The sequence below is a fragment of the Lingula anatina genome, chromosome 9, assembly GCF_051362555.1.
Source record: "Lingula anatina isolate TDL-2025a chromosome 9, LinAna3.0, whole genome shotgun sequence".
Taxonomy (NCBI): Eukaryota; Metazoa; Brachiopoda; class Lingulata; order Lingulida; family Lingulidae; genus Lingula; species Lingula anatina.
Genome location: NC_141775.1, coordinates 4,135,779 through 4,160,898, shown reverse-complemented (window position 1 = coordinate 4,160,898; position 25,120 = coordinate 4,135,779). Strand labels below are relative to the sequence as shown.

Here is a 25,120-nt window from a genome sequence, read left to right as displayed (position 1 = left end):
CAAAAACATTTAAACCAAAATAACGGCGCTTGATTGTAGCCTATCCACTCCTGGTCAACTCTGCCAATTTTCTTGATAAAATCTCGTTCAGGGATTAAATTACGCCCAATACCAATTGCTATCTGTTCTCAAAATAGAAAGACGTTAAATTGACGATAAGCTTTGAGTTGCTTATGCTTATACATTGCACCTAAAAAATATAAACGCCGATATTTTGTATTTTCTAGGGTTTTTTTCATTAACATTTAACATTTGCACACGTTATCCTATGAGTGACGTCATAATTGTAATTTTTGGTCAAAATGAAAAAATCGGTTTCTAAAATTTTTTTTTTACCTGTGCACCACGATCACTGTTTCAACGCTTAATTTATGACACCATTAAGTACTCCAAAACCCTGCCAGCGATTTTTCCTCTGAAGTCTCAGTTCAGAGTTTATCGTTGCTGAAGCAAAATAATAGCTTTGTTTAGTAAAAATTTGTAATTAGGGACTCATAACTCCATAACAAAAACATTTTAACCAAACTGACGGCACGGGATTGTAGTCTAAACTCTCCTGGTCAACTCTCCTGGTCAACAATTTTCTTGATAAAATCTTGTTCAGGGATGAAGTTACACCCTATACCGATTGCTATCTCACATCAAAATAGAATCATTAACGATTAAAGCTTTGAGTTGCCTATGCCTATACATTGCAACGAAAAAATATAATCGCCGATATTTTATATATTTCGAGGGTTTTTCATTGTTTTAAATCAGCACAAAGATAGATGCATTATCGAATAATTAGATGCAGTAAAAAACTCATTTTCAGTATCTGGATGATAATAATGGGTTACAATAACCTTATATATGTAGTTGAAAACAGATAACTGGCCATTTAAATATGTCGTGATGTTGGGTAGTACTGCCACTTAATGGATGATGCTGAATAGGTGGTGAGCCACTGATGAACTGTAAAAGTTTCCAATTGTAGGTAATGGAACCGACATTTAGGTTAAGTGGAGATGAGCGGTTCACCAGTAGGCGTTGTTGATTCCAGTGGAAGTCTCATGTTTAATTTCGATAAAACGTGTTACAAAACAAGTAATATTGAACAACAAAAACAAAAAAAAATTATAGAAGATTTGTCGATAGATGTACAGACTTATGCAGGAAAGAACAAAACCCGTGGTATCGCTGTCATATTGATACATATTTATGGCTTGTAATGCGCCCAATTTTCATCACACAAAGGCTGTCAGAGATAATTGGACATTCAGTGATGGGTATTATCACCTGGGTTTTGCCGTTTTCATGGCGACAGATCCATGCTGAGAATAAAGATTTCAGCACACCTTGCAGACTAAGGCGAGAATAGACAAGTACCTTGCAGACTAAGGCGAGAATAGACAAGTAGGCCTACGATACGCATATTTACGACAAAAAACACATGACAATACATGCAAAAACTCATAATGTTTTTATAGACGTCATAGAGCTCCTGCTTGAAGTACTGTACATGGTGGGCGTGAACGACAGTTTTGTTGTAGATCTTGCTTAATATGCGACAAACTAGACAAAGGTTTGTGTGCCCATTCCCTATGAAACTATAGTTTTACATAGATCGATCCAAACCCAAAGGGTCATTCGCTAATGGAAATTTATTAAATAAATGGCAGGTAAACGTAATTGTATAATCATCAGCTTTTCTATATTCTAATCAACACCAGGAGGCGGCGTATAAATCTGATTGCATTCAGCGAGAGTCCCCGCGGAGTTGGATTGATCTACATAGAACGACAGTTTCATTGGGAGTGGGCCCATAGACCTTGGTGGTTTATGTTTTGTGATGATAATAGGCTTCCTATATAAACCACAGAAGTCACCAATAAGGTATCAGATAATAAACCGGTGTGGCAGCGACTAGGGTGGTAGAGGAGGTAACAGCATGGAAAACCAGACAAATATTTCAGAATATTTTCGAGGCGATGATTTTGGAACACGGTTCAATCCATGCGAACGTTTGTCACTTTGCATTCCTTTTATGGGGTTTGAAATTATAAATTCTCTGGTCAACGTTTTCGTCAACGCTCTAGTCATCATTTCTTACGCGAAGTTCAAATGGATACGATCTCCAACAAACATGATCTTTGTGAGTATGTCTGTTGCAGATATTTTATCTGGACTACTGATCCCTTACCATTTAGTGGCGAGTTACTTTGTATACATGGTACCCCGTCTCCAAAGCCTCTCGTCCAATAAGTATTTTTGTTTCGGAAAACTGACAAGTTTTGCTGCGATATGCCTCATTTCATTGCTTCATCTGACACTCGTAGCAATGGAAAGGTACCTCAAAATATGCCGGAATTCAGCATACCTGCAAACAGTTACAAGGAAAAAGTTAAAAACTTGCTTGGTTGGTTGCTGGGTTTATATTATCATCTTGTGCTCTTTGCCGATATTTGGACTCAACTCATGGACTCCAGAGAAAGAATGCAGAGTCATTGAGGTCATGGAGGTGGCAATGGTGTACATTTATGTTCCTCATATTCTGGCGTGTTTCTTATTGGCCTGCGGATGCTACATAGCTATATTTCGCAAGGTGCGGCAACACGATATCCAAGTGGACCATCTTTCCGCCCCGGTCCGTGCTCTGCCAAATCCCACACCAGAAGACCGAGAGGGCAGCCCACCGTTTCAACCGACGAGTAAACGGGGAGGTGCTTTGAAAGAAAACTCAGACACTGCAAGTGGGAATTCTGAAGGCCCCGAGTCCTCGAATTCTCAAAAGGAGCAACGGGAGATGGGGGAAAGACGCAATTGCGTTCAGAATTTCATCAAGGAGACGAACCAAGCTGTCGGGGCTGTTGCTAGGACCGAAACAGAGGTGCAACGTCTGGATGATGTTACAAAGGCATCATCTCGCAGAAAGATTGCTTGGGGACAAGACGATGAGAACATACAATTACCACGTGACCTAGTTCGGAGTTGTAAAACCTCTCCGCCTTCTGCTGTTCCAGAAATGGAACCGATGGACAATCTATTGGTGCCTGGACCCTCTTCATCTCGGAACCCCAAATTTGCTACCAATTCGATGCCTTTGCAACCATCGGGAGCAGTGCAGCCATTTTCTCATAGTGCCTTAAACCAGCTGCCCAAAAATACCAGAAAATTGCACGTTAAAGTGGCCAAAATGGCATTTGTAGCCCTGATTGGGTGGTTTGTACTGTGGATACCAGTAACCATTGTCCAAGCGTTGCAAAACCGAGGAATAGATGTCGAGTCCGAGTTGTTTATTATATTTAGAAACGTGGCATTGGATCTGGTGGTTTTCAGTTCAACCATCAATCCGTTCATATATGCTTTCTTGGACAACAAATACAAGAAGGCCTTGTCTCTGTTGTTTCCTTGCAAAATACAATGTATAAAGTAAGCAAAGGGCTCCATTTTCACTTGAATTGTTTGTACTTGATTTTTATTAGTGTGTAATCTGTAAAATAGTAGTAATTAGTGAAATATTTACTAGATATTTAGATTAATTGTCCATGATCCATGCCTTTAAGAAATATAAACAATGAAACTTCAATGTATTTTCAACAAATTTATTCTCGTTTATGCATGAGGAAAGAAACAGCGTCATAAAATTTCACCTGTGATTTACTGCATATTGAGGCTATTGTCATCTTTTGATATCAAATGGTCTACATCTTGAGTCACCACATTTCTTAACCATATTTATGTATTTATTTATTTACTGTGTTGTTTGAAGACTTTGGTTTTGTAAGTAAGTGTTTTAAGTTTGGAGCTTGACAAACTACATCGCATCAAGAGAGTGCTTCAGTTGACATTTTCTAGCAAGGTTCTTGAAAGCAGAATACGAAATGTGTTCAGCTTTAAGTTAGGTCATGTAAATAAATACACTATAATAATTGAAGTTTTAATACAGGTGATCAATATCTTCCATTTAGGAACAGGTTATTAGTGGCTTTCACAACAACATCAGTAATCTCTCTATGTTGTTGCTAAATTCATCCTTCATGCCAGGGTGTGAACAGAGCTGAAATATACAAAAATTTAAAAACAGTTCAGTATTGCAGAAGAAGTGTTGCACTCTCTATCTTTCTCTCTCTCTCACTATAAGTAAAGTAGCCTGCCTCTAATTATTCACTTTAAATTTTATGATAAATTGCATGACTCATGATAAGTGTAGTTGCTAAGTGGCCTATTGTCGCCAGTAGGAGGAAATTCTTTGTCAAGGCAATCACAATAATTTGTTCTGAGGCACAGAAAAACAGAGATAATGAGCCTTATAGATTCCTTCTGAAGTACAACTTAGTTCCTAAATATTCTTTACAATATTAACCAAATCCAACTGTACAGACTTGGCAATTTGATGAACCAGGCAACCACAGTCATTAACATTAAAACCACAAATGACCAAGCCACTGTTTATACAACTTAGGGACCATTCCCAGACCCTATTGCACTAACTGTGGATCGATCTATCTTCCACGGGATTCTCACTAAAGTGCAATTAACTTAGGGTGTTATGGGGTAATAAATTATTGTTTAGCAGCTTCAGTAGGCGTGCCAGACATCTAAGCTGTCTAAACTGAAAGTAATTTAGTGAGAAACCCCTTGGAAATGGATCGATCCTGTCAGATCTATCTAGGTAGGGGAACCCAGTCTTACCTTTACAACAGGGAAGTAGGAATCTGGAGGAACCAAGGGGTCTTTATGATAAATATCAACCAGTTTTAGCCAGACGATATCCCCATCCACCCGTGTCAGGGATTCTAGTGCTCCTATTGCTGCCTGAAATCATGAACTAGGACTAACAAACATTCACTCAATTGATAAGGCAAGAAGTTTTTTGTACTGCAGAAAGGGGCCTTAATTTGTGCCTTTACCTTTACATATTACATACATATATATAGTATCTGCTTAAATAAAATCTTAAAATGTCTGAAAGGGTGAAGGACTTGGTCAATTCTCTACTACAGTAGCTGAGCTGGGAATAAAAAGCAAGGGTGTGCTTCTGATTGTTATTAATGCCACTACATACTTAAAAGGAAGGGGGACTGCACAATCAATGACAGGAAAATTGCTCACTTCCCCATAGAAAGTAGAGATTGCTTGATGAGATATAGATAAAATAGTCAACAGAATTCTAATAAAGTACTGTTGTAAGAAAGTAATAAGTGTTCAGTAATGATGATGTTCTGAGAAACTTTATATAATAAAAAAAGATTATTTAATGATGTAAGTGTGCAGCTGTTAAATAAAAAAAAATGTTTTGGTTGAAACAGAAAGATAAAGGGAATGTTTAGAGAAATCACAATGTCAAAGAAAAATGATTATTTAGATACTTTTCAGTTTTATATTAAATCTGAAAGATAATAAAAAATGTTTTGATTAAAGGTACATATGAACCGAGCATCGGTGGAGCATGGATTCCCAGTAACACATGTAAACCACTTCTACTAGTTTCTTATACGTCTTAAATAAATTCGACATGCCAAGGAATAAACTGAATAGATCACTCGATCAGCCATAAAAGAGCTTTAGACTGCTCCTTTCTTTAAATTTTTTGTTGTTAATTTAACCTACAGTACTTTCATGACCTGCTTTTCCGCCCCATTGACATACAGCATGAAATTCTAGCAGAAAAATCAGTTCAAACATCTTTTTCGGGTAAAATTAAACAATGCCTTTTGGTAATTCTCTTAGTTATACCACTTGAGACTCTATGCTGGCATTTGGTTGGTTTTTGTGACAAAAAATTGACTTTGTATGCATCTTTAATGAAGATAATGAATTCATTTTTAGAAATTCTATTGTTATAGAAATTTGAAGGAAATATTCAGATTTATTTGTTTTTGTTTTGGGAAATAAGTGTAAGACACAAATTATGAAATATTGTATTTAAAAAGATTGAAATTAATAAAACAGACATATCTGATTTTGGCACTCTACTCAATTGTTGTGCGTTTTTTCTCTCTCTCCTTCTGGCATCACTCAATGTCAACCTATGTATGCCAAGCTGATATATGTTACTCTTACAGATCTAATTTTTAAGTGCAAAAAGGGATACAGAAAGACCTGCTTTCATAAAAAAGGGTGATACATACACTGTGCATGTTTTTTGCAATGCAACTTGGAATATTAAAACAAACATTTCATGATCTCACCTCTTGCAAAGGACGAGGCTGTCTTGAACTGAGATATGGCAAGCATGAGGAGGTCACTAGGTCAAGGTCATTCTCTGACACTGAAAGCTTGAAAGTTTGTCAAGATTAGCAAAGACATTTCACGGTGCAGCTGTGTTATGCACTGGAAGTTACACCATAATTTTCTTCTAACAACAGCTGAAATTAAAGTTATTATGGTAACCACTGTTACATTGCAGTATCAATTGAAAACAATTCTAACCACTGATTGACCATTTGTGGTAACTGTACTAAATCTAATATCCTCCCAGAGAGTTCAAATGACCTTCAGACCTCAATTAAAAACTTGTTATGCAATTGTCTCCCCTCACACGTTCTCCTATTGTGAGCAGAAGTGTCCTCCATTGTGAGGGGAGGAAATTGCTTGACCAATTAAGCAGATGTTAGATCATTTTTGATCTTAAAAGCAGATTCAGTTCATTTTAAGACTACTGCCATAATGATGAAGACCATGCAAGGTCATTTATGATCTGAAATTGCACTTAAAGACCAAATCAAGCACACTAGTGTAAGTATTCAGTTTAAAGCAACCCTGCCTCAAAGTGAACCAGAGGTATAAAGTTACCTGTTCACAGATGTGTCCTATCCCATGCAGTAGAGCTGCCTGCATTTTGAAGGCCATAGTGAATTTATAGGAAGCTCCAACTCTGAAACTTTGGAAATTAGGTGACAGTCAATCATTTGTATACATGTCACACAATAACTAGTCTTAGATTTGCCTGCAGTGGACTTCAATCTTGTGAATGGCATTGACTGTACACGTCTAAACAAGAATACTGAATAATAATAATAATAATAATAATTAAACTTTGTACTCCATATATGATTATGATCTGCACTTTAAAAACTCTCAGGTTATAAATCAGAAAAAACTGTAACTGTAATAATTCTAACAAACAATACAACACTGAGAGACACTGAACAGAAATCTTAATAATAAAGACCGTATGTCATTGTCAATTATCGAAACATGTCGCAACACTTGAAATTAACTGGTGAGATGTTTGTCACCAAATTCTAAATTTATATTTGTCACGTATTTCTGTATTTAAAACTAAGTGAATAATAAGAAAAATATGAACACATCATCATACCTGACTTGGGCTTGTTTTTTCAATACTGCAGCTATTTTTGGAAGCACCTCCTTGGACACTCTAGACCGAATGAAGTCTTTACTGACCTCCGCCATTACACACAACACTTGAAAAGCCTGGCAAAAATGTAGAATGAATGATGCAAAGTCTACACGACATCCACTCAGAACTAAACCCTCCTCCCATAATATAAAATGGGCTAAGACCCACAACACAATCTTAAAGGCCTGGAGGAAAAGGATCCTGATGTTCGAAACAAACAAACAAACATATAAAACGTAATCTCTTCAACACTTCTACCTTCACATATTAACATGCCCTAAAGTCTATTAAACATGGTTATATCTTATCAAACACAAACTTTAAGACCTTTTGAAAGTAATGAAATGATTCAAGGCTTTCTACTGTCAGAACATTGACTAAAATTAATAAGTCCCTTGGTTAATAAATAGTTCTTTCCCAGAATAAATCTGATGGCAAAAATCCAGTGATTTACCTCAGAACATGGCTAATTGTTTTCCTCTTTTACCCACCTTCCTTATTACAACTTGTTCCTCATCATTTAGTCGATTGACAAACGGGGACCACAGCTTGTGCACCAGGGGCAGAAGATCGTCTGAAATATATCAGTGTGATTGCTTCAAGACACATGTCCAAATTTTGGCACTTTATAAAGTTTATCTAACCCAGCTGTTGTCCCACTCATTATCTCTCTAATATTCATTGTGCAAGCTGGCTTAATAAATGCACTGTGAATATAAATACTACATGTGATAACAAAGAACTCAGAGAGAGAGAGAGAGAGAGAGAGAGGGGGGGGGGGGGGGGGGGGGAGAGAGAGACCTTGATATCCAGCAAGAACATGACAGCCAGATACAATGATGTCCAGTACCAGTAGCCGAAGTCTAGGATCAGCAGACGACATAAGATGTTTACATCTCTCAAGCACCTATAAAGGCAAAAAATAATAAAAATAATAATAATAAATAAATAATATATAAATAAATAAATAAATAAAAATAAAATAAAATTCAATGTACATACAGTCTGAGCCAAAACTGTTATAACCTTAAAAGCCTGCGGTTCGAGAATCTATGAGCTCAACGCCAGCCATAGTGAAAACTTGCTTTTCAGCACAGGACACTCACCTCCATAATAAGCTTGATGTGTCTTGGTGTTTCCTTTTTCTTTTCTTCTGAATGATCAGTTTCAAACTGACTGTCCTCATCAATTTTGGACTGCTTCTCATCTGCACTGAGCTGGCTTTGATCTTCTTTTTCATCATCAAAATCTGAATTGTCCAGATCTTCTGCAATTTGTTTGTGTTTTTGGTAATCCAAGAAGAAATTCAGCAATTGGTCTGATGTCAACTTTTCCCTTTTCACATCTTTATTTTTGGAATCAGTTTCTGTCCAATCAGTTTTCAGTTTCTGGTCAGGTGGGTACCACCTCAGAATGGAGACAGAAAGCGTGTGAAGAACTCTCAAAAATATGGCCGCTTCTTCATCATGATGCTGATCAAGGACATCCAATATCTGAATCAAATAGTCAAAGGGCTCTTTCAGACAAGCGTTATCTCATGGCTGGCACTTCAAATTCTCTCCTAAGATAAATGCACTTGTATTTTACTTACACCCTTGCCTGTATAAAATATACCAGGGACGAAACATCAACTGCTACAGGCTTTTACTGACCAGACCCAGCTTTACTGAGGTTTGAATTGGGGCCAGACTGGAAATTCACATCTGTATTCATACAAATCATTTTGGGGGTCTTCAAACCTACCTCTTTTATAGTATCTTCTATGTAGTTCATAATTTCTTCATCGCTGTACTGTAGAATCACCTGAAGGACCAACGGTGCTTGGGGGTTACGACCAAGATGGCGGAGGCGTAGGGATATGGAGTTCACCAGATAATCACTGTTGCGGCAAAGAAGTTCACTGATGCCACTGAAGTGATAAAGCATATTAATTTTTTATCACTGAATAAAGGAATGACTTATCATATGTACACTGTGTTCTGAAATCTTAAGGATAATTATTTAAAAAAAGTTTTACAATTGAAATATGAAATGATCCAATTATTTAAATCTATTTTATTATTTGTCAGGAAAAGGATTTTTTTTGTATGCTTCTTAATATCATAATTATACCAATTATAATAACAAAATGTCTATATTATCACCTGTAGCCACAACTTGAACTCACAGTACACAGAGTTTGATAGGCAGTATGGCTAATAATGGCTACATGGCTACCCAGCTTCTCCAGCAATGGGTACAGAATACTTATTAAAAGTTTGTTGAATTCACTTTGTAGAACCTAAAACCAAAGATCAAGTTAGAGTAATTTTTTAGTCTTTTTCAATACGTTATTTCAACTAGTGTCAAAAATTATACTTATAAGACTTACTTTGTTTCTAAATTGATATTGTCCACATTTCAAACTTTCAATATAAATCAAAGATGACTGTGGAAGCCATTAATTATATCACTTTGATGTTATGTCAAAATATTTGGGTGAGAAAGAATCTTTTTAGATTTGGCTATTTTTGTTATATTTCATTAACTTGTAACAGTTGATACATGTTGTAATAAAAAAATCAACTTACTTTAGAAAAATTCCCTATCCCTTCAAGCTCTATACAAATTTGCATAATGTTACTGTTCAAAGCTGCCAATGACAGACCACCTCTCTTTGGGTCTGTTTGCAATAACCAATTAGAACAAGTGTTACTATAATTTGTGGCCTCTGACTGGACAGCTGTTGGAAGATCAAAATTTGCTGGTGACAGGTAATCTTCACATAATGACCTGAAAAAAGATTTGAATCTTAGAAGTGATATTAGGTGCACACTTACTAGTGAAATTAATGGTGTCTTTGAAACAAAAATCTAATATGACTGAATATATGCTTTAGGAGTCTGGCTGCAATTCACAATTTAAATTTTAAAGTTTGGAACCAATATGAAATGTTAAAAAAATTTTTTTTGCTGTAAAACATCATTAGTATTACATATAACAATTTCTTATTCAATGAACAAAAACTGCAATTTGATTTAGTCTGGTCAAAAACATGCCAACATTTATCTACATAATACGTTCATTTGGATTATACAGAGTTATTTGTCCATGTTTATTGACAGATATGGAGCTGTGTGATACACGTGTCTCATTCTGGCCCAACCCAATGCCATAAATTATTTACTTTGGATGGATGTCAAGACGAGGCTCTGATTTGGATGAGAATGTTTTGGCTCCCAGGCAGCTATACAATAATGTACCTGATAAGATCTTCCACTTCAGGTCTGGTTTTTGCCACAGTTTTTAGATCAGATTCCACACCTAGGAGAATTGAAGGTAAATGTATTTTCACCTCTCGTAACACCATTGCTCATAGGCTGACACAAGGAGGGGGGGGGGGGGGGGGGGGGGTCAAATGCACCCGACTGTTCTTCTTCATCCTACTGTTGAAGTACAGCATTTCAGCAGATATGATTTTGGGTTGTAAGAAAAAAAAAAAAAAAACTCACAACAGAGGATCAGGGGCTCTTAAGGCAGAACCCCCCTCCCCTCTCCCTCCACCACACACATGAAAAATATCAGCCTGACAAAAACTTCCTATAATTTCTATGCCCTGAAGGACACTATGGGACTCTATAGGAATACTGCAGAACCCTTCAACCCTATAATAATTCTGATGATGTCCTAAAGATTCCCAGCTAGAGCATATACTCTATAGGAACCTATAGGATTTTGGGCCATTTTCCTTTAGGACATCTTTTAGGATCCTGGAGAAAATTTCCATCTTGAATGAATTGATGATAATTAAAATAAAATTCTTATGTTTTTTTTCATATTTTGTTAATTCTATCCATCATATTATTAACAAAACCTTGCAACATTGAAATTCAGAGAGGAGGAACTCACTGTCTCCCACCACCCCTAGTGCTAGCTCATTGAGGATCATGGCTGCCTCCTTCCTGTGGGCTGAGGACTCATGATAGACATCTAGAAAATGATCCACGAGCAACTGGATATCTCCTGAAATAAAATAAAGTTTTTCTTTTAACAAATAAGTAACGAGCCAGGTTAAAATTACCTACTGTGGTAGTATAAGTTGGATACACCTTTGTCTACTAGGTGCATGTGACATCTCCACTCTATCACATGTGGTTCACTGACTTAGGGACCATTCCCAGACCCTATCATCCTATTGGGGATTGATCTATCTCCAACGGGATTCTCGCTAAATTGCTTTCAGCTTAAGCGGCTTAATATATGTCTGTCACTCCTACTGAAGCTGCTAGGGGGTAATAAATTATTAATAAATCTAAATAACAAAAATATTTGCTTTTAAATTTACCAAAATGTGCCAAAGTTCTGCAGATCACTGTCACCTCCTGGTATATCTTGTCATCATGGAAGTGTTGAAAGTACTTTCTGAGACTAGAATGATGGATGTCAACTTCTTCATGAACAATGTCTTTACCATGAAGACCTCCTAGAAGGAAATTGGCAGAGTAAAAAGAAAACAACCATCATCGTTTTAATTCACCACAGAATGAATGATTCAGAATTTCTCAAACAAAAGTTTATTATGATAAGCTTTTCAGTGTTTTGACTGTGTAAAAAGAACTTGACATTGAAAATTATGGTAGGCTAAGCAGGGAATCTAAATGGATTACAGTGTGCAATATCATCCTGAAGGCCCAGGAAGCTGAAAAGTTTTTGGTACAGACTACGATGACTGCAGAAACTGATTTCAAATGTATTGTGTCACCATGAAAAAGAATTATATATCAGTCCAGCAGTCTGAACATTATAGGCTCAAATCAATCAACCAGAGGATTTGGCAAAGAAACGGTGAAAAAAAATTCCAAGATACTAGTTTGGACAGATGGGTGCAGTAGAAGTTTGGGGAGTTGTTTTAGTTTATTTCCCCAGTATCTATAGATTCCACTTTTAAACTAGACAGTTTTGAATCTTATTGGTAGTTTTCTTACGTCTTCACCAACCAACAGTTGTAAACTGGAATATTTTGCAGGATTAACAAGAAATTTTCAAGCACCGCAATCAATCCACTAATTAATTTTTTCACGATTTATCATTTTTAATTTTACTCAAAAAAAAGACACTTTCTGATGTGGAACCAAGTCACTTTACGGTATTATTAACAAAACATTCGTTTGAAGAACATTCCTTGTACATTTAGTCTTAATTTCATTGGTAATCACCCTACCTGGTGACTGAGTTTTCTCCTCTATTATTTTAGCCTTAATTTCATTGGTAATCACCTTACCTGATGACTGAGTTTTCTCCTCTATTATTTTACATATAGTCTTAATTTCATTGGTAATCCCCCTACCTGGCGACTGAGTTTTCTCCTCTATTATTTTTATATCTGTGCAGTCCATCTCCAACACCTGAACCAGAGCCTGTGCCAGCCTCCTCAGGTGATGGTGGGAATAGAACATGGTGTTAACTTTGGAGCCTGCAAGAAATCATAGACAGTAAACTTCACATCAATTGTGACATTGTAACTTGAATCATCATATGATCTGTTATTTCAAGCAAATTTTGTCGAAAAGATTTCTTTGGTTTGGTAATAGCTGAAAATCACCTTGCTTCAATCTTCACATTAATTATGGCATATCTAGACTGTACTGCGCAGTCTTAATTGAGAGTGAATTTGCATAGTCTCAAAACAAGTATTCAAACTCTGTATGTACAACTGTTTTCCTTCAATATGGCATGCTCACAAAGACGGATACTAAGTAGAACAAAATTCAACCAAAATATTCCATAAAATAACCAACCAGTCTACCAACAAATCAACCAATCTTTAAATCAATCAAACAACCCAATGCCCAGCTATCCAACTAATCAAATAAACCTTCCATTAAACCAATTAATCAACTGAACAACCAACCAACCAACCAACCATCCAGTCAATCAATAAACCAACTTACTAACCAACAGACCAACCCATCAACCAAACCACCATTATTTCAACCTACCAACCAACCAACCAACCAACCAACCAAACAACCAAGTTATTTTCAAAACAGTTAACCTAATAGCTGCAGATAGCCTGTGAAAAGCTTAAGAGTCATCAACTTGTCCCTGTCGTCCGCCACCCTCATCACACGTGGCAAGGAGGTTGCCAGATGCAGCAAATTCTCTTCCAAGAGCTCCACCAATGGTTTTATTTGTTCAGTGGCCTCACAGTTTTGTTGGAAGATTGTCAAGGCCTGTTTGCTTCTGGTGGCAACATTTGGGTAATCGTCACCCAGCAGAGAGACTAGGGTCTCCAGAAACTGAGGAACACAGTTGGACAGGGATCTAAAATCAAGATTTTATAGAAATATACAATTTTCTCCTTCTTTATTTGCATCTATTTCTAATAAATAAATGGTTTTATGTGTTTGATCATCTGAACTAAAAATATACTATTGTACTCTATAAGTTGTCCAACTTTTTTATTCAGGATAATATATAATTAATCATGTATAAAAAATATGTAAAACTAAGGCTACAGTATTTAATCTTCATTAATGCTAATGAAAGAGTCAGACTTAGATGCTGAGTATCCAACACTCTCAAAGGCCCAAATCTGAAGGGGGTGAAAGTAGGGTAAAAATCTGTTCATTGCTCTTTTGAAAGACCGATGCAAAAGAAGCTTAAACAGAAACAGGACAGTTAAGTCACTGCTACTTACTTTGAGCACACAGTAAGGAAAGATTCAGCCCACTCAACCAGAGAAAGTCGGACTTTCCAGTTACTGTGAGTAACAACAGAACCAATCCTCTTGATCAGTAAAATGAGTTTTTCTGATGTGGACTTTGCCCACTCCTCAGTTCTTTGGACTTGAAGCTGTCTGTGGGGGACCTTACTGTCGGCTGAAGTTGTAATATGACATTAAAAAAAACATAAATAAATAAAGATGCTGTTACTTTGGACAATCTTCAGATATTAATTTTAGAGTTCATCATCAAGAGCTGAGAGCATCCAATTTAATACAGATAGATGAAAAAAATAAATTTGATTCAAATGTTTATTACAAGAAACCATTCAACAACCTAAATACACAATCTGACTGTGCAGAATGGTTATAAGTCAGTAAATGTTGTAGATCGTGTATTGGGGTTGATGAATACACTGACTTAAAACTATCCTTCCAGGTGAATCCTATAGGATCTATCAATTCTATAATAAACAGACAGTTACAAATGTACAATAACAGAGAGACCAAAGACCATTTTCAAAAAAATCCCCAATTTTTTTGATAATCTTTCCTACACATATCCAGATTTCCAGACACAGCAGGAAGACTTAAAACTCTGATAATGACTTACCTGGTTGGCTCTTACTTCTCAGTTCTCTGGATTTCTCTAGGTTCACATCCCCCATTACCAAGGTTACCAGTTTGGTCCAAGCTTCAACAGCACACTGGTGTTGAATAAAGATCATTTTAATTTTCATCAATAAGTTTACCACTGTCAGCAAAGGACAATGTTGGATATTAGTTGTCATTAGAATAAGATCAAATTCAAGGTCTAATAGAACTCATTATTGACTAATGGCATTATCACCAATCATGATATAGACCAATGATGTAACAGATGGTTCTTGGCCATTCAGAGTAAGGAAACATAATAATCAAATAATATGATAACACTAAATGATGACAGCAACATTGAAACTTTAATTGTTATCTAGGAGGGCATATTAAATTGCATAATAAAAGCAATTACTGATTTTTGCTTTTGGTCAATACATGTATTTTTCTTTCTTTCTTTCTTTTTCTTTTGAAGACTTCAGAAAAGTGATATAATCTTAACTTTAGCCTTCACTACTGTATATTTATCTTATGGATAAACTTAGAATAGTTTTTTAAACAAATCATGCTCGACAGCAATTTCACCATTTAATACTTTGAGAATATTGTTCACACTGATGCAAAAACGTAGGGAACATGAAATTTTTTCACAGCTTCTGTATAAAACAACAACAACAACAACAAAAAAGGCAAACAACTCCCCCCCCCCAAAAAAAAAAAAAAAAAAAAAAAAAAACGTAAACTTCAAATTGAAATCTGTAAAACAAACAGTACCACAATGACACTAGTCCCTTGTTTGGTGTCTCCAGATATTATCTTGCACAGCCCCATGGCTATCCCAGGCAGGAAGGAGGCAAAGGTGTCACCTATCTGCAAACTGAGAGAACAAGGCACTGGAAAAGTAAATTATTCTAAATGTATTTTTTTAAAAGTATTATAATATGTATCTAGTACAAAGTCATGCTAGTATTACCTATTGCAACTGTTTGGGAAAATTAACATTGAATAAGTTGTTTGAAATGATTTCATTCTCTGACATCCCTCTGTAAGTTCCCTTGATTTAATGAAAATATATATGAAGTTAGTGTGTGGGTGTGTGTGTGTGTGTTTGAGAGAGAGAGAGAGAGAGTGAGAGTGAGAGTGAAATACCACCTTTTCCATCACACTGCCCAAGAGCCATCAGACACTGCATGGCAGCCTTTTTGAGGTGGCGAGCTGACTCTGTGTCCACCATATGCAGCAGAAGAGAGACGGAATGGCCCAACGCAGGGATAAAACTCGCAGAATATGCAGCCTGGAGTACACTATAAAAATTATAATAATAAATAATTTTTTAATACATAAATGATCAGAATAAAAGACTGAACAATTAAATTACTTAATGAATTTATAAATTTAAATATACTTACTTGACCACTGAATGACTCAGTAAAGCCTGCAGGCACTGTACAGTGGCCAGTTTCAGTTCTTCTGAATGATGAGACACTGAAAATATAACAAAACCTAAGATAAGAATAATAAAAAATCAATCAAGGTCAGTGTGCTCAAAGTTTGTGATACAATTACTTAAAAAAGGATGAAAATTTGGTATTTGCTCACGTGAATCATAAAACCACAAATCTATAGCAGTAAACTGAATCAAAGATTTGGACCTTGAGCTCATTCAGGACAGCGAACTAACATATTCGCAGATCAAATATGGCCGAACCACTTTAGTGCTTGTTGCATAATCCCTGCGGGGAATCTATTCAGTGTCTAATCGGGACAAAGGGCTCATTGTGGCTGAGCTTACATTTCCCTGGTTCAGTGGGAGAACTGATCAGTAAACAAAGAGAGTTGAAGATATCATGGAACATGTCCCACTTCCTGACTTCCGTCCTCTCCAGGACCAGGCACATACAGCTGATGGCATCTGTGCAGAGTTCTTCAGAGCTAGAAAAAAAAGAAAGTAAAATATCAGTTTGATTGTTTACCATGTTTTTCAACATCAGATTTTGGAAGAATCAATTGTTCTTTGTTGTTAATTCAAAAGGTGGATTTTCACAAATTTCATAATTTTCACAAATTAAAAAAAGATCTGGTCAGACAAAAACAATAATAATTTTGTCCTTTCACTCCAACTTCCACAACCAATATCCACAGGTATCCCTGCAGTATGCCCCCACGCCCCTCTTCCACAAGTCACTTATGTCAACCATCACACAACACTTGCAGCATATATCAGGGCTTGACATTAAGGGTGGCCCACTGGCCCTGGGCCACTGAAAACCAACCTAGGGCCATTGAATCGCTGGGGTTACTGGCCCAAAGAGCAAGTAAAATGTCATGTGTCAAATCATCCTTGCAACATTTACCAATATCTCGGGCCAGTATCGAAAAAAGTTCGTGTCAAGCCCTGTATATGCCAACATGAGTCAATCCCCATGTCAATCTGCCTAGTGAGGTACTGCCAAGAACTCTGACACCACAAAACTCCTTTTTAGAATTACTTATCTACTCACAATTTAACTCCCTGCTTAACTATGATACGCAGAGGAAACAGCACATATTCTTGAAGTTCTTGAAGTTCTGATCTTTCCTCCGCTTTCAATTTCTCTCGAAGCTCCTCTAAACCCTTCCTACTTGGACACTTGGTCAGTGCAACACACAGTGGTCTGAGGCGATCAAATGCGGATTTGCTGGCCATAGTTCGGTCACTCCCAAATCAGCTTTAATTCATATATAAGCCCTGAAAATTGAAAAATAAATAAATAAATAAATACGTAATGATAATGATTATCCTAATTCAACTGCCTTAATTTGAAACTAATGTACTTATATTATACAGTCTTATGGCAGGGCTTGTCTTGTACAAGAAATGACTTTTTCTAGTCTTGCACAGTAGTGGATTGCTGAATATGTGTAGAATTTGGCATGCTTCAGTTTCGCACATTACTCTTAGGGTAATGACTGCTCATTAAACCAGTCATTTGTTGATTTGACAATGTTGTGATGAGTGGGAGGAATACTGCAAAAGAGACTACTTGATCTTTCAGGGGCACTTGACAACACTATCCATCTAAGAGATTAAGTACATGTAGATAATTACCTGAAAATCAATGCACCACACAGCATAAATGAATCTATGTGAAATTTACCAAAAACTTTTACTTACATTTACTTTTTTGTCTTTATATTATGGGTGTCTTTGGAGATGAAGGTAACAATTTATATGAAATTCGTTAAAAAATACTTAAACGATATTGATCTTATTTTTTTAGGGTGGGAGGTAGACTAAATTGATATAAAGCAGTTTTATGTGGGTTTTCAGTTAATTACCCAATTAATTAACTAATCCAGGAGAGAGTCGAGTGCAATGAATGGTTGTTAAATCATGAAACATTGAATGTGAAATTCACAGGTACATTCAGAAACTCACCAACACGCAATACTGGTCATCTTCACAGTGATTTTCAGACGTCCACCGATTATTCCACAAATATCCACCATGACTTATGCTTCAATTACGAGTTTAATGATGAAAGCAGAAGTACTGAACTGCTCAATCTCTTTCGTTGAAAAGCACCGTGTCTGCGGAAAGCTTGTTGGAAGCCAGTATTGACCCTTTTCAATGATCATGGGAAACGAGTAGCCACCGATACTACATCAAAATGCGAAAATTTGATAATAATTTTATTGAATGCCCATGTTACTAATGGTGCATAATTAAAAGTTTGAGGTGATTCTGCTTGAAGCGTATTGCTTTCGTGGTGAAAATGACATCATGAAGGCACAATTCTGATAGTGGAGATCACGAGGGAATATTGGAAAAAGGCACAATATTTTTTCATTTTATTATTATTATTATTATTAGGCCTATTATTATTATTATTATTATTTATTTATTTTGGTGACTTGGACTTGTTGTTGTACTTAAATCTATATAAGGTCATCCGCGCAAACACAAAAATGCTGTTAAGCGGGGTTGATAGGCCTAAGTTTTTATCCGCTTAGATAATTATTAATTTTTTAATAAATGATTAATTAATGCAGAAATATTGTTAGGCCTATGAGCCAATGTTAATTAACACCGTTTAACGTCTTTTTAATTACTACAATAATTGCAACAATCTGGTTCCAGGAATATTTAAGAACGGCTTATTTCTGTTTTTTTTTTTTTTTTTTAATCAGTAGAGGCATTAAGACGATGGGTGGTGGAACAATGGTTTGTTCTAGAAGATTTAGGATTAGTTCAGTAATTAGCATTTGTTTCCTTTATTCCCTCACATGACATTCCGATTGCTTAATCAACTTATGGGAGAGATTGGAAAGATTCATAACGACTTGCCAAACCTAGATTCCAATAAAGAGACTGAGCAGATTAATTAAGATTTTCAAAACAATGTTGCAGGAGTCAGGATGACCTAAAAAAACAGGGTCTGATTCTTTAATTTGATGTTTTTGTAATTTCACAAATAGAAAGTGGACTTCTTATAATCTGCATTCTGGAGATCTCACAAATATTATTTTTTGTTTAAAGGGATTCAGTTTTGTTGTTTGAATTGACACTGAAATTAAGCCTCTGATCATGAAATGAAGACGGAGATGAATTGACTGCTTACACGGGGGTTAAACTCCTAAGACTGAAGTATATTGAGTTTAAGTTTGCCATTTGGTCTTTATTTACACGCAGTACACTTAAAATAATATGTGCACCCAATAACTACATATCTTGGTTTTCTTCGTCCCAAATGTGCACATGAAATATAGCACAGGTACTGAGCTTACCTATGCCCCGATTTGGCGAACCTTTCGATGCCCAAAGCTCAGTAGACGTAAGAAGATCGAGCTGATTTCTCTTGTCAGTGTTCATGTGGCGCTCTCTGAAACTTGATTTAACCTGCGTGAAATCGCGGAACATATAATCCCATATAATACCGATAGGATTACAAGACACCGGGTGTTATGCTGAAATTATGATATCAAACTGTTGTGGCAGATATATAGTGCATAATCCATGCTGTTCAGCGCAATTTGTTTTGTAACTCAAATAATGAAAAATAAAATAAAAGGGAAAAAAATAAGAAAAATAATCAAAATTTTTAACTGTATTGCAACGTGTTATTGCTTGGGCCTAGATCCATCTAAACAAGTCCATCTTAACAAGTTTAAATAATGCATCATTGCAACGACCGTGTTGGCAAAAAGGCGGTTGAGGTAATGCCCTTATGAAATTTCTGTCTGATGGGATTTTCTCAATTTTTTTTACGCGCATGGTTGACACTACTGTATCCATATTAAGATTCAAAAATGATAAGTGTGGTGATTTGAACTTTGTATTCAATTACTATAGAACCCTAGGGGAAATGTAATTGTTTTTGTTTATATTTTCAATTTTCTTCACAGATAACTTGTTTTTTTCTTTGCAGGTAAAGTGTTTTCATTGACTTAACTCGCCACACTTGGCCATCAGTATATAGCAAGACCAGAGATAATCAAAAAGTGATGGATATCCATGTGAATTTTATTACTATGGCAACCTGTTTTAGGAAAAAAACCGATTTTTAAATTCTATTGGTTTATTTTTAAAAGTTTATTTTTAAAAAATTTACTTTGCAAGCAAAACATTTTCAACGACTCAACTCACTATTTGCTGATCTTTTGTTTAAACATAAATTAATTGAGATCATTTTTATTGAAAGCATTTGTGAAGCAATTTAAAACAGCCTGACGTACAGTTTCGTCTATTGCTAGATCGTCAGCACTACATGTACCTGCTGATGCAATGCTTAACAAAAATGACGTTAATGAGCGACGTTGTTGCGCAGTGCAGTACCAAAAGGTCACTAACACTTGCACGGAAGATTATACGCAAATGGAAGAAAACACCAGAAATAATACTTTAAAATTGTGATTTTAAAAGATGAGAAAAAGCAAATGACGTGCAAAATGTTTAATCACAAATAAACAAAACATAAATTTGAACGATAATGAATTTAACAATAACAATAATCATATTCTTACGCTTACCGGGGTATTGCTTTTATAAAGAAATAAAAATTGTAAGTGTTTTTTAAATCGTTGAAATAAACACTTAGAAAAAAACATAACAATGATAATTAATACATTAAAATCCAGGTGACACCTGGATTAAAGGCCCACTCCACGAAATTTTCCCGACAAAATTTATTTCTGTAGGTTCTCTTCACGCTTTGAAAATGTCCACGGTAATATTTTTGTCTTATAATGCTTCTTATATTTCCAAATTCAGACTCTAACGACAATGAAATCCTTTAGATAAAAGTTTATCTAATATCACCTTAGCCTCCTTGGGAATGAAGCTATTGCCAGTTTGCAATGTCTTATGATACATGGCCGCGATACAAAACACTTTCTTGTGTGAAAACAAAGCAAAAAGCATGATGTCGTTAATTTCACTGGCCAGTCATTTTAAACTTAAGTATCAATTTTAAAATGGAATAAAACATCAAATCTAAAAACAGGGACGGGTCAAGCAATCGGTCTTGAGTCAGAAAAATAATTGCTCTTTTTCCCAGGAAAATTCATTTTGGATAATCTCGTGAAGTGGCCCTTTAATTATCTCTGCTCTCTGCAAGAGGCCTTTCTGGATGTTGCAAAATAAGACAAATCCTTTTGTAAGATTGGACTCTGGGTGAGAGCTGCTTATCTCGATTACAATGGTGGGGGAAGCCACAGTTAGCCTGGCTTCCTACTGGTTTAACTAATTACATAGATCTTGCTTAAATAAACCATCAGACACTAACTTAAACTGGGTTTGGCGCTATCTTATGTCTAATGTCTGAAAATATAGAAAGAACGCATAGTTCATGATTATCAGTTATCAGTTCTCTCTTCTTTGCACTGGCATGTGCTGACTCTCTACCAGGGCCACAGAGCGGATATTTTCAGTAAATATTCACATATTTTTCTCTGCCGACTCAGTCATGCACATTTCTACTCTGCCAGATGATGGTTTTTGCGCAACAACAATAGCCTGTCTCTGCCGTGGTCTCTGGTAAAGAGTTAAGTCATTATAAAAGTATCTTTAAGTTTGTTTCTATACAAAACTAATACAATGTACCAGTACCATAAAAATGTCTTATTGAATAGAATCTTAATGAAACAAAAATACTTAAAACTATCTTAACCTTTGGTAATATATTACTTTTAGTATGGTTATATTTGTAAACACCAATTTCCAACTAACTTCATACTTGTTCATTATTCAATTAACAATATATTTCTAAAAATATAATATTTCAAATCAACAATAATTCAGACCAACAGTATATCTTATATTGTATAAGTACAGACTTAAAACAAATACAGACCTGACATTTAATATGGAATATTTTTTCCAAATCATTTTTCATCAATTTTGTCATATTTTTCTGACTGGTAAATACATATAAGGATTAAAATCCTATTTTACGATATTTTGGATCTCGATATTTTCCAAATTATCATCTGTCAGCTGGTTGTTACCAGGGCTTTTAAGCAACAAGGCATTCCTTGGGATAGGATTTTAAAGTTAAATCTGGAATAATGTTCCAGGCATCGGTCAAAACTTGCCTAATTTAGTTCAGTTTTGTTGTAGGGCAAGTAGGCCTTTGATTTGGCAAGTGATGACCTACCTGGTTCAAATCTGGCGATCTTCATGGCCAAGGTAGCTGCTCATTCCCCTGGTTCTGTATATTACATGCGATTAAAATGTTATGTGTGAACCGGCATTTTCATCGTACAACTTAAAATTGTTCCTAAGGTGCCCCCTATCAAATGTTAGTCTAGTGGTTCTCAGATTATTCCTGTATTTGTTGTGGTTCAGGTTTTCATAGATGACTACCATTGGTGTTTTTGGCACCAATGTGATATCCACTCCAAATACTGATGCTGTCAATGACACTAGTCACTCTACAGGCGGCACACGCTTCGTCGTAGGCATCTTCAGGATGTCCGTCAACTCTTCTTTGACCACGTTAGCGGTACAGGTGAAATCTGACTTGAATCAAGAAGCCCGCGCGGTTTCGGTGTTCTACCCAAAAACTACTATGGTCCCCAATTCACTAGAGAAACAGACGACGATGTCGTGCCCTTTACATTGGCTTCCTCAGAGGTCGTTTGGTATTCTAACCTGCAAAAACCAGTCTCGTGTTCGCTTAGGGCCTTTAAAAACACGTTCTGGCGGCAAATAGCCCCTGATTCTGAACGGAATGGGTGGATTTTGTGTAGTTGCAGCAGTATATCCGTAAGGACAGTGAGTCCTTTATCCTGGTGAGGTTTTGATACATTGGGCGTGGTATCTGTCTAGTACCATCAATCTGGGCATAAAACTGTGCGGACCGTTCCGTGTGACACAATAATCTGTGTGGCAGTGTCTGTCTCTTTGGCGCCATTCAGGTACAGATAAACAATGTTGCAAAACACTGCTTGGCTCATTTTACGCAATGCAAAACCGACCGCTTGCACGCAAAATTTCAAATTCATCTGTGCAGAAGTTGCTGACATATGGATACTTTTTGGACAGAACCGTGTTCGTCAAAGCCAATCTTTGACCTGCCCAAAGGAGCACCACCTAATTAAATCACTGCATATTACGCAATGCAGCAGTACTACAGCCATAGCAGTCAGTTAATTGGTAGTGACACACCTGACTTCACATTTCTCCATGCACATATTTCATTTGAGATCCTAGTTTTTTTTTAATCAAAGAACACATTTTAACCTAGGCATACCTTTGAAAGTAAAATATTTTATATTAAATGTCAAGTCTGTACTAGTGTCACAATAAAATGACTACACGTTAATCACTTTGAATAATTAAATACATTAATTATTGTTACAGTACCGAATATACATACAAAATATAATATAGTCACCAAGTATACCATTGGCGATACAATATCTTTCTCCTGATCTGGAAACAGCTAAAGAGAAAACTTGCTATGCTTCTAGATCTGTGAAAATCTCGTGAAGAGCACCTGAGGTCTGTCTTCGCAGCTCTGAACTGAGCAGAGATTGACCTTTCTGTCGGCCTTAACTTATATCTAACATAATTTCTTACTGCTAAATTTTCTTTGAAATTAGCTGTAGAACTTTAATTTGGACTTCATTCGGAATCGTCCTGTGGATATTAATCTAATGGTCTACATAGGTAATACAAAATAAAGAAAAGAAATATTCCAAGACTATAAGCATCACCATATTTGCAAACGTTTGTTATTTAATTTGAGTCAGTTTATTGCGCTCATTTTATCAGTCGTCATGATCGCCAAAATCTTTAAAAAGTCTCTATCTCAAGAGTGAAGTGGGCCGTGCGTTCGGCTATGTGTGACGTGGCACCGCTTTCTTTATTGGCCATCAATTTGTCCTCTCTTTCCAAGTTTCTCTTTAAAATGTTGCTTTTGGTAGACTTGGGAACACCGTACGTATAACGAACATCTTTACGTGAAAGGTACTTTTCTGTCTACCTGACGCTGTTCTGAGTCATGAGTTGAAAGCAGAGTTACTGGTATTATACACCAACCGCACTCGGAAAGGGAAAATTGTGGACGTTTTCTATCCGATGTCGACAAATAGGCCTGTCACTGTAGCTGAGTGTTATATGAGTGTTAGGGGAACAGGAAGTGGTTATGTTTGCGTACCGCAGGGCACCAAACTTGTGTCACGCCATCAGTTCCTGGGAAGATAATTTGTTTCTTGAACCGTTGCTGCCTAGAAGGCAGCTATGGTCTGTCATCTTGCGAACGTCAGGCCAGTCATGATTGTCACTGCACAGTATTGTAATAACCAGCCGGTTGGTTATACAGGTTCTTTGATTTCTTGTTCACCAAAAGGCAACTAAGACAGGTAGGTATAGTTTCTGCTACATGGTTATGTCTGGCTGCGTCCGTTACCATTGGCAATCGTAAAATTCGATTGGCAGATAACTGAAAGTGTCTCAATGTTTGAACACGGAAGGTAAAAATATCAACCACGTTAGCCACATGTGGTTGAAAAGGACAACTCGATAGAAAGTGTTTGTACAGTATCTGTGCGGAAATCTAGAGACTACTGCAGTCTTGAGCATTCTGTTGTAAATAATAGGTGTCTCAGTTTCTGTAGAACGATTCATTTTCAAAGGGATAGGATACTAGGCGCACATTCCTCGCCCTTAAATAAGTTCCTTTCTGTACATTTTAATACAGTTTGGCCCATAGAGCTGTAAAAACTGCCTTTATACTCATGTCTTGGCCTATATACAATTACGTTTAATTTTTTTGTGCGAATAAACTTTGTCGGTGCTATTTTTACTGATTTCAACGTCACAAAACGTTACAATGATTTACTGAATATCTCCACTTAATAGCATTTATGTACCAACTGTATAACGTATGTCTGATGGGTAAAAATGCATCAAAGTTTAGCCACTGATAAACCCAGTATAAATAAATGTACGTATGTAATTTCACAGAATGTCATTGCACGCTATCATC

General features: G+C 36.3%; 1 protein-coding gene across 2 annotated transcripts; it reads right to left on the bottom strand.

Annotated features, from left to right (window-relative positions):
- Window positions 1-3,568: 3,568 nt before the first annotated feature.
- Window positions 3,569-18,258, bottom strand: LOC106151972 (TELO2-interacting protein 1 homolog). Of its 2 annotated transcripts, XM_086995829.1 has the most exons (24): window positions 18,067-18,258; window positions 17,150-17,376; window positions 16,441-16,580; window positions 16,058-16,133; window positions 15,801-15,952; window positions 15,423-15,541; window positions 14,665-14,758; window positions 14,028-14,208; window positions 13,383-13,651; window positions 12,675-12,800; window positions 11,673-11,810; window positions 11,237-11,350; window positions 10,591-10,651; window positions 9,919-10,120; window positions 9,493-9,629; window positions 9,092-9,257; window positions 8,455-8,841; window positions 8,150-8,255; window positions 7,840-7,922; window positions 7,307-7,422; window positions 6,778-6,865; window positions 6,174-6,260; window positions 4,675-4,797; window positions 3,569-4,039 (listed from the first exon to the last, which is right to left on the bottom strand). In XM_086995829.1, the coding sequence occupies exons 2-24, from the start codon at window positions 17,332-17,334 to the stop codon at window positions 3,971-3,973; spliced, it is 3,219 nt and encodes a 1,072-aa protein (XP_086851955.1). In that variant the 5' UTR covers window positions 17,335-17,376; window positions 18,067-18,258; the 3' UTR covers window positions 3,569-3,970. The 2 variants fall into 2 exon arrangements, with proteins under 2 accessions (XP_086851955.1, XP_086851956.1); XM_086995830.1 differs by lacking the exon at window positions 6,174-6,260.
- Window positions 18,259-25,120: the final 6,862 nt, after the last annotated feature.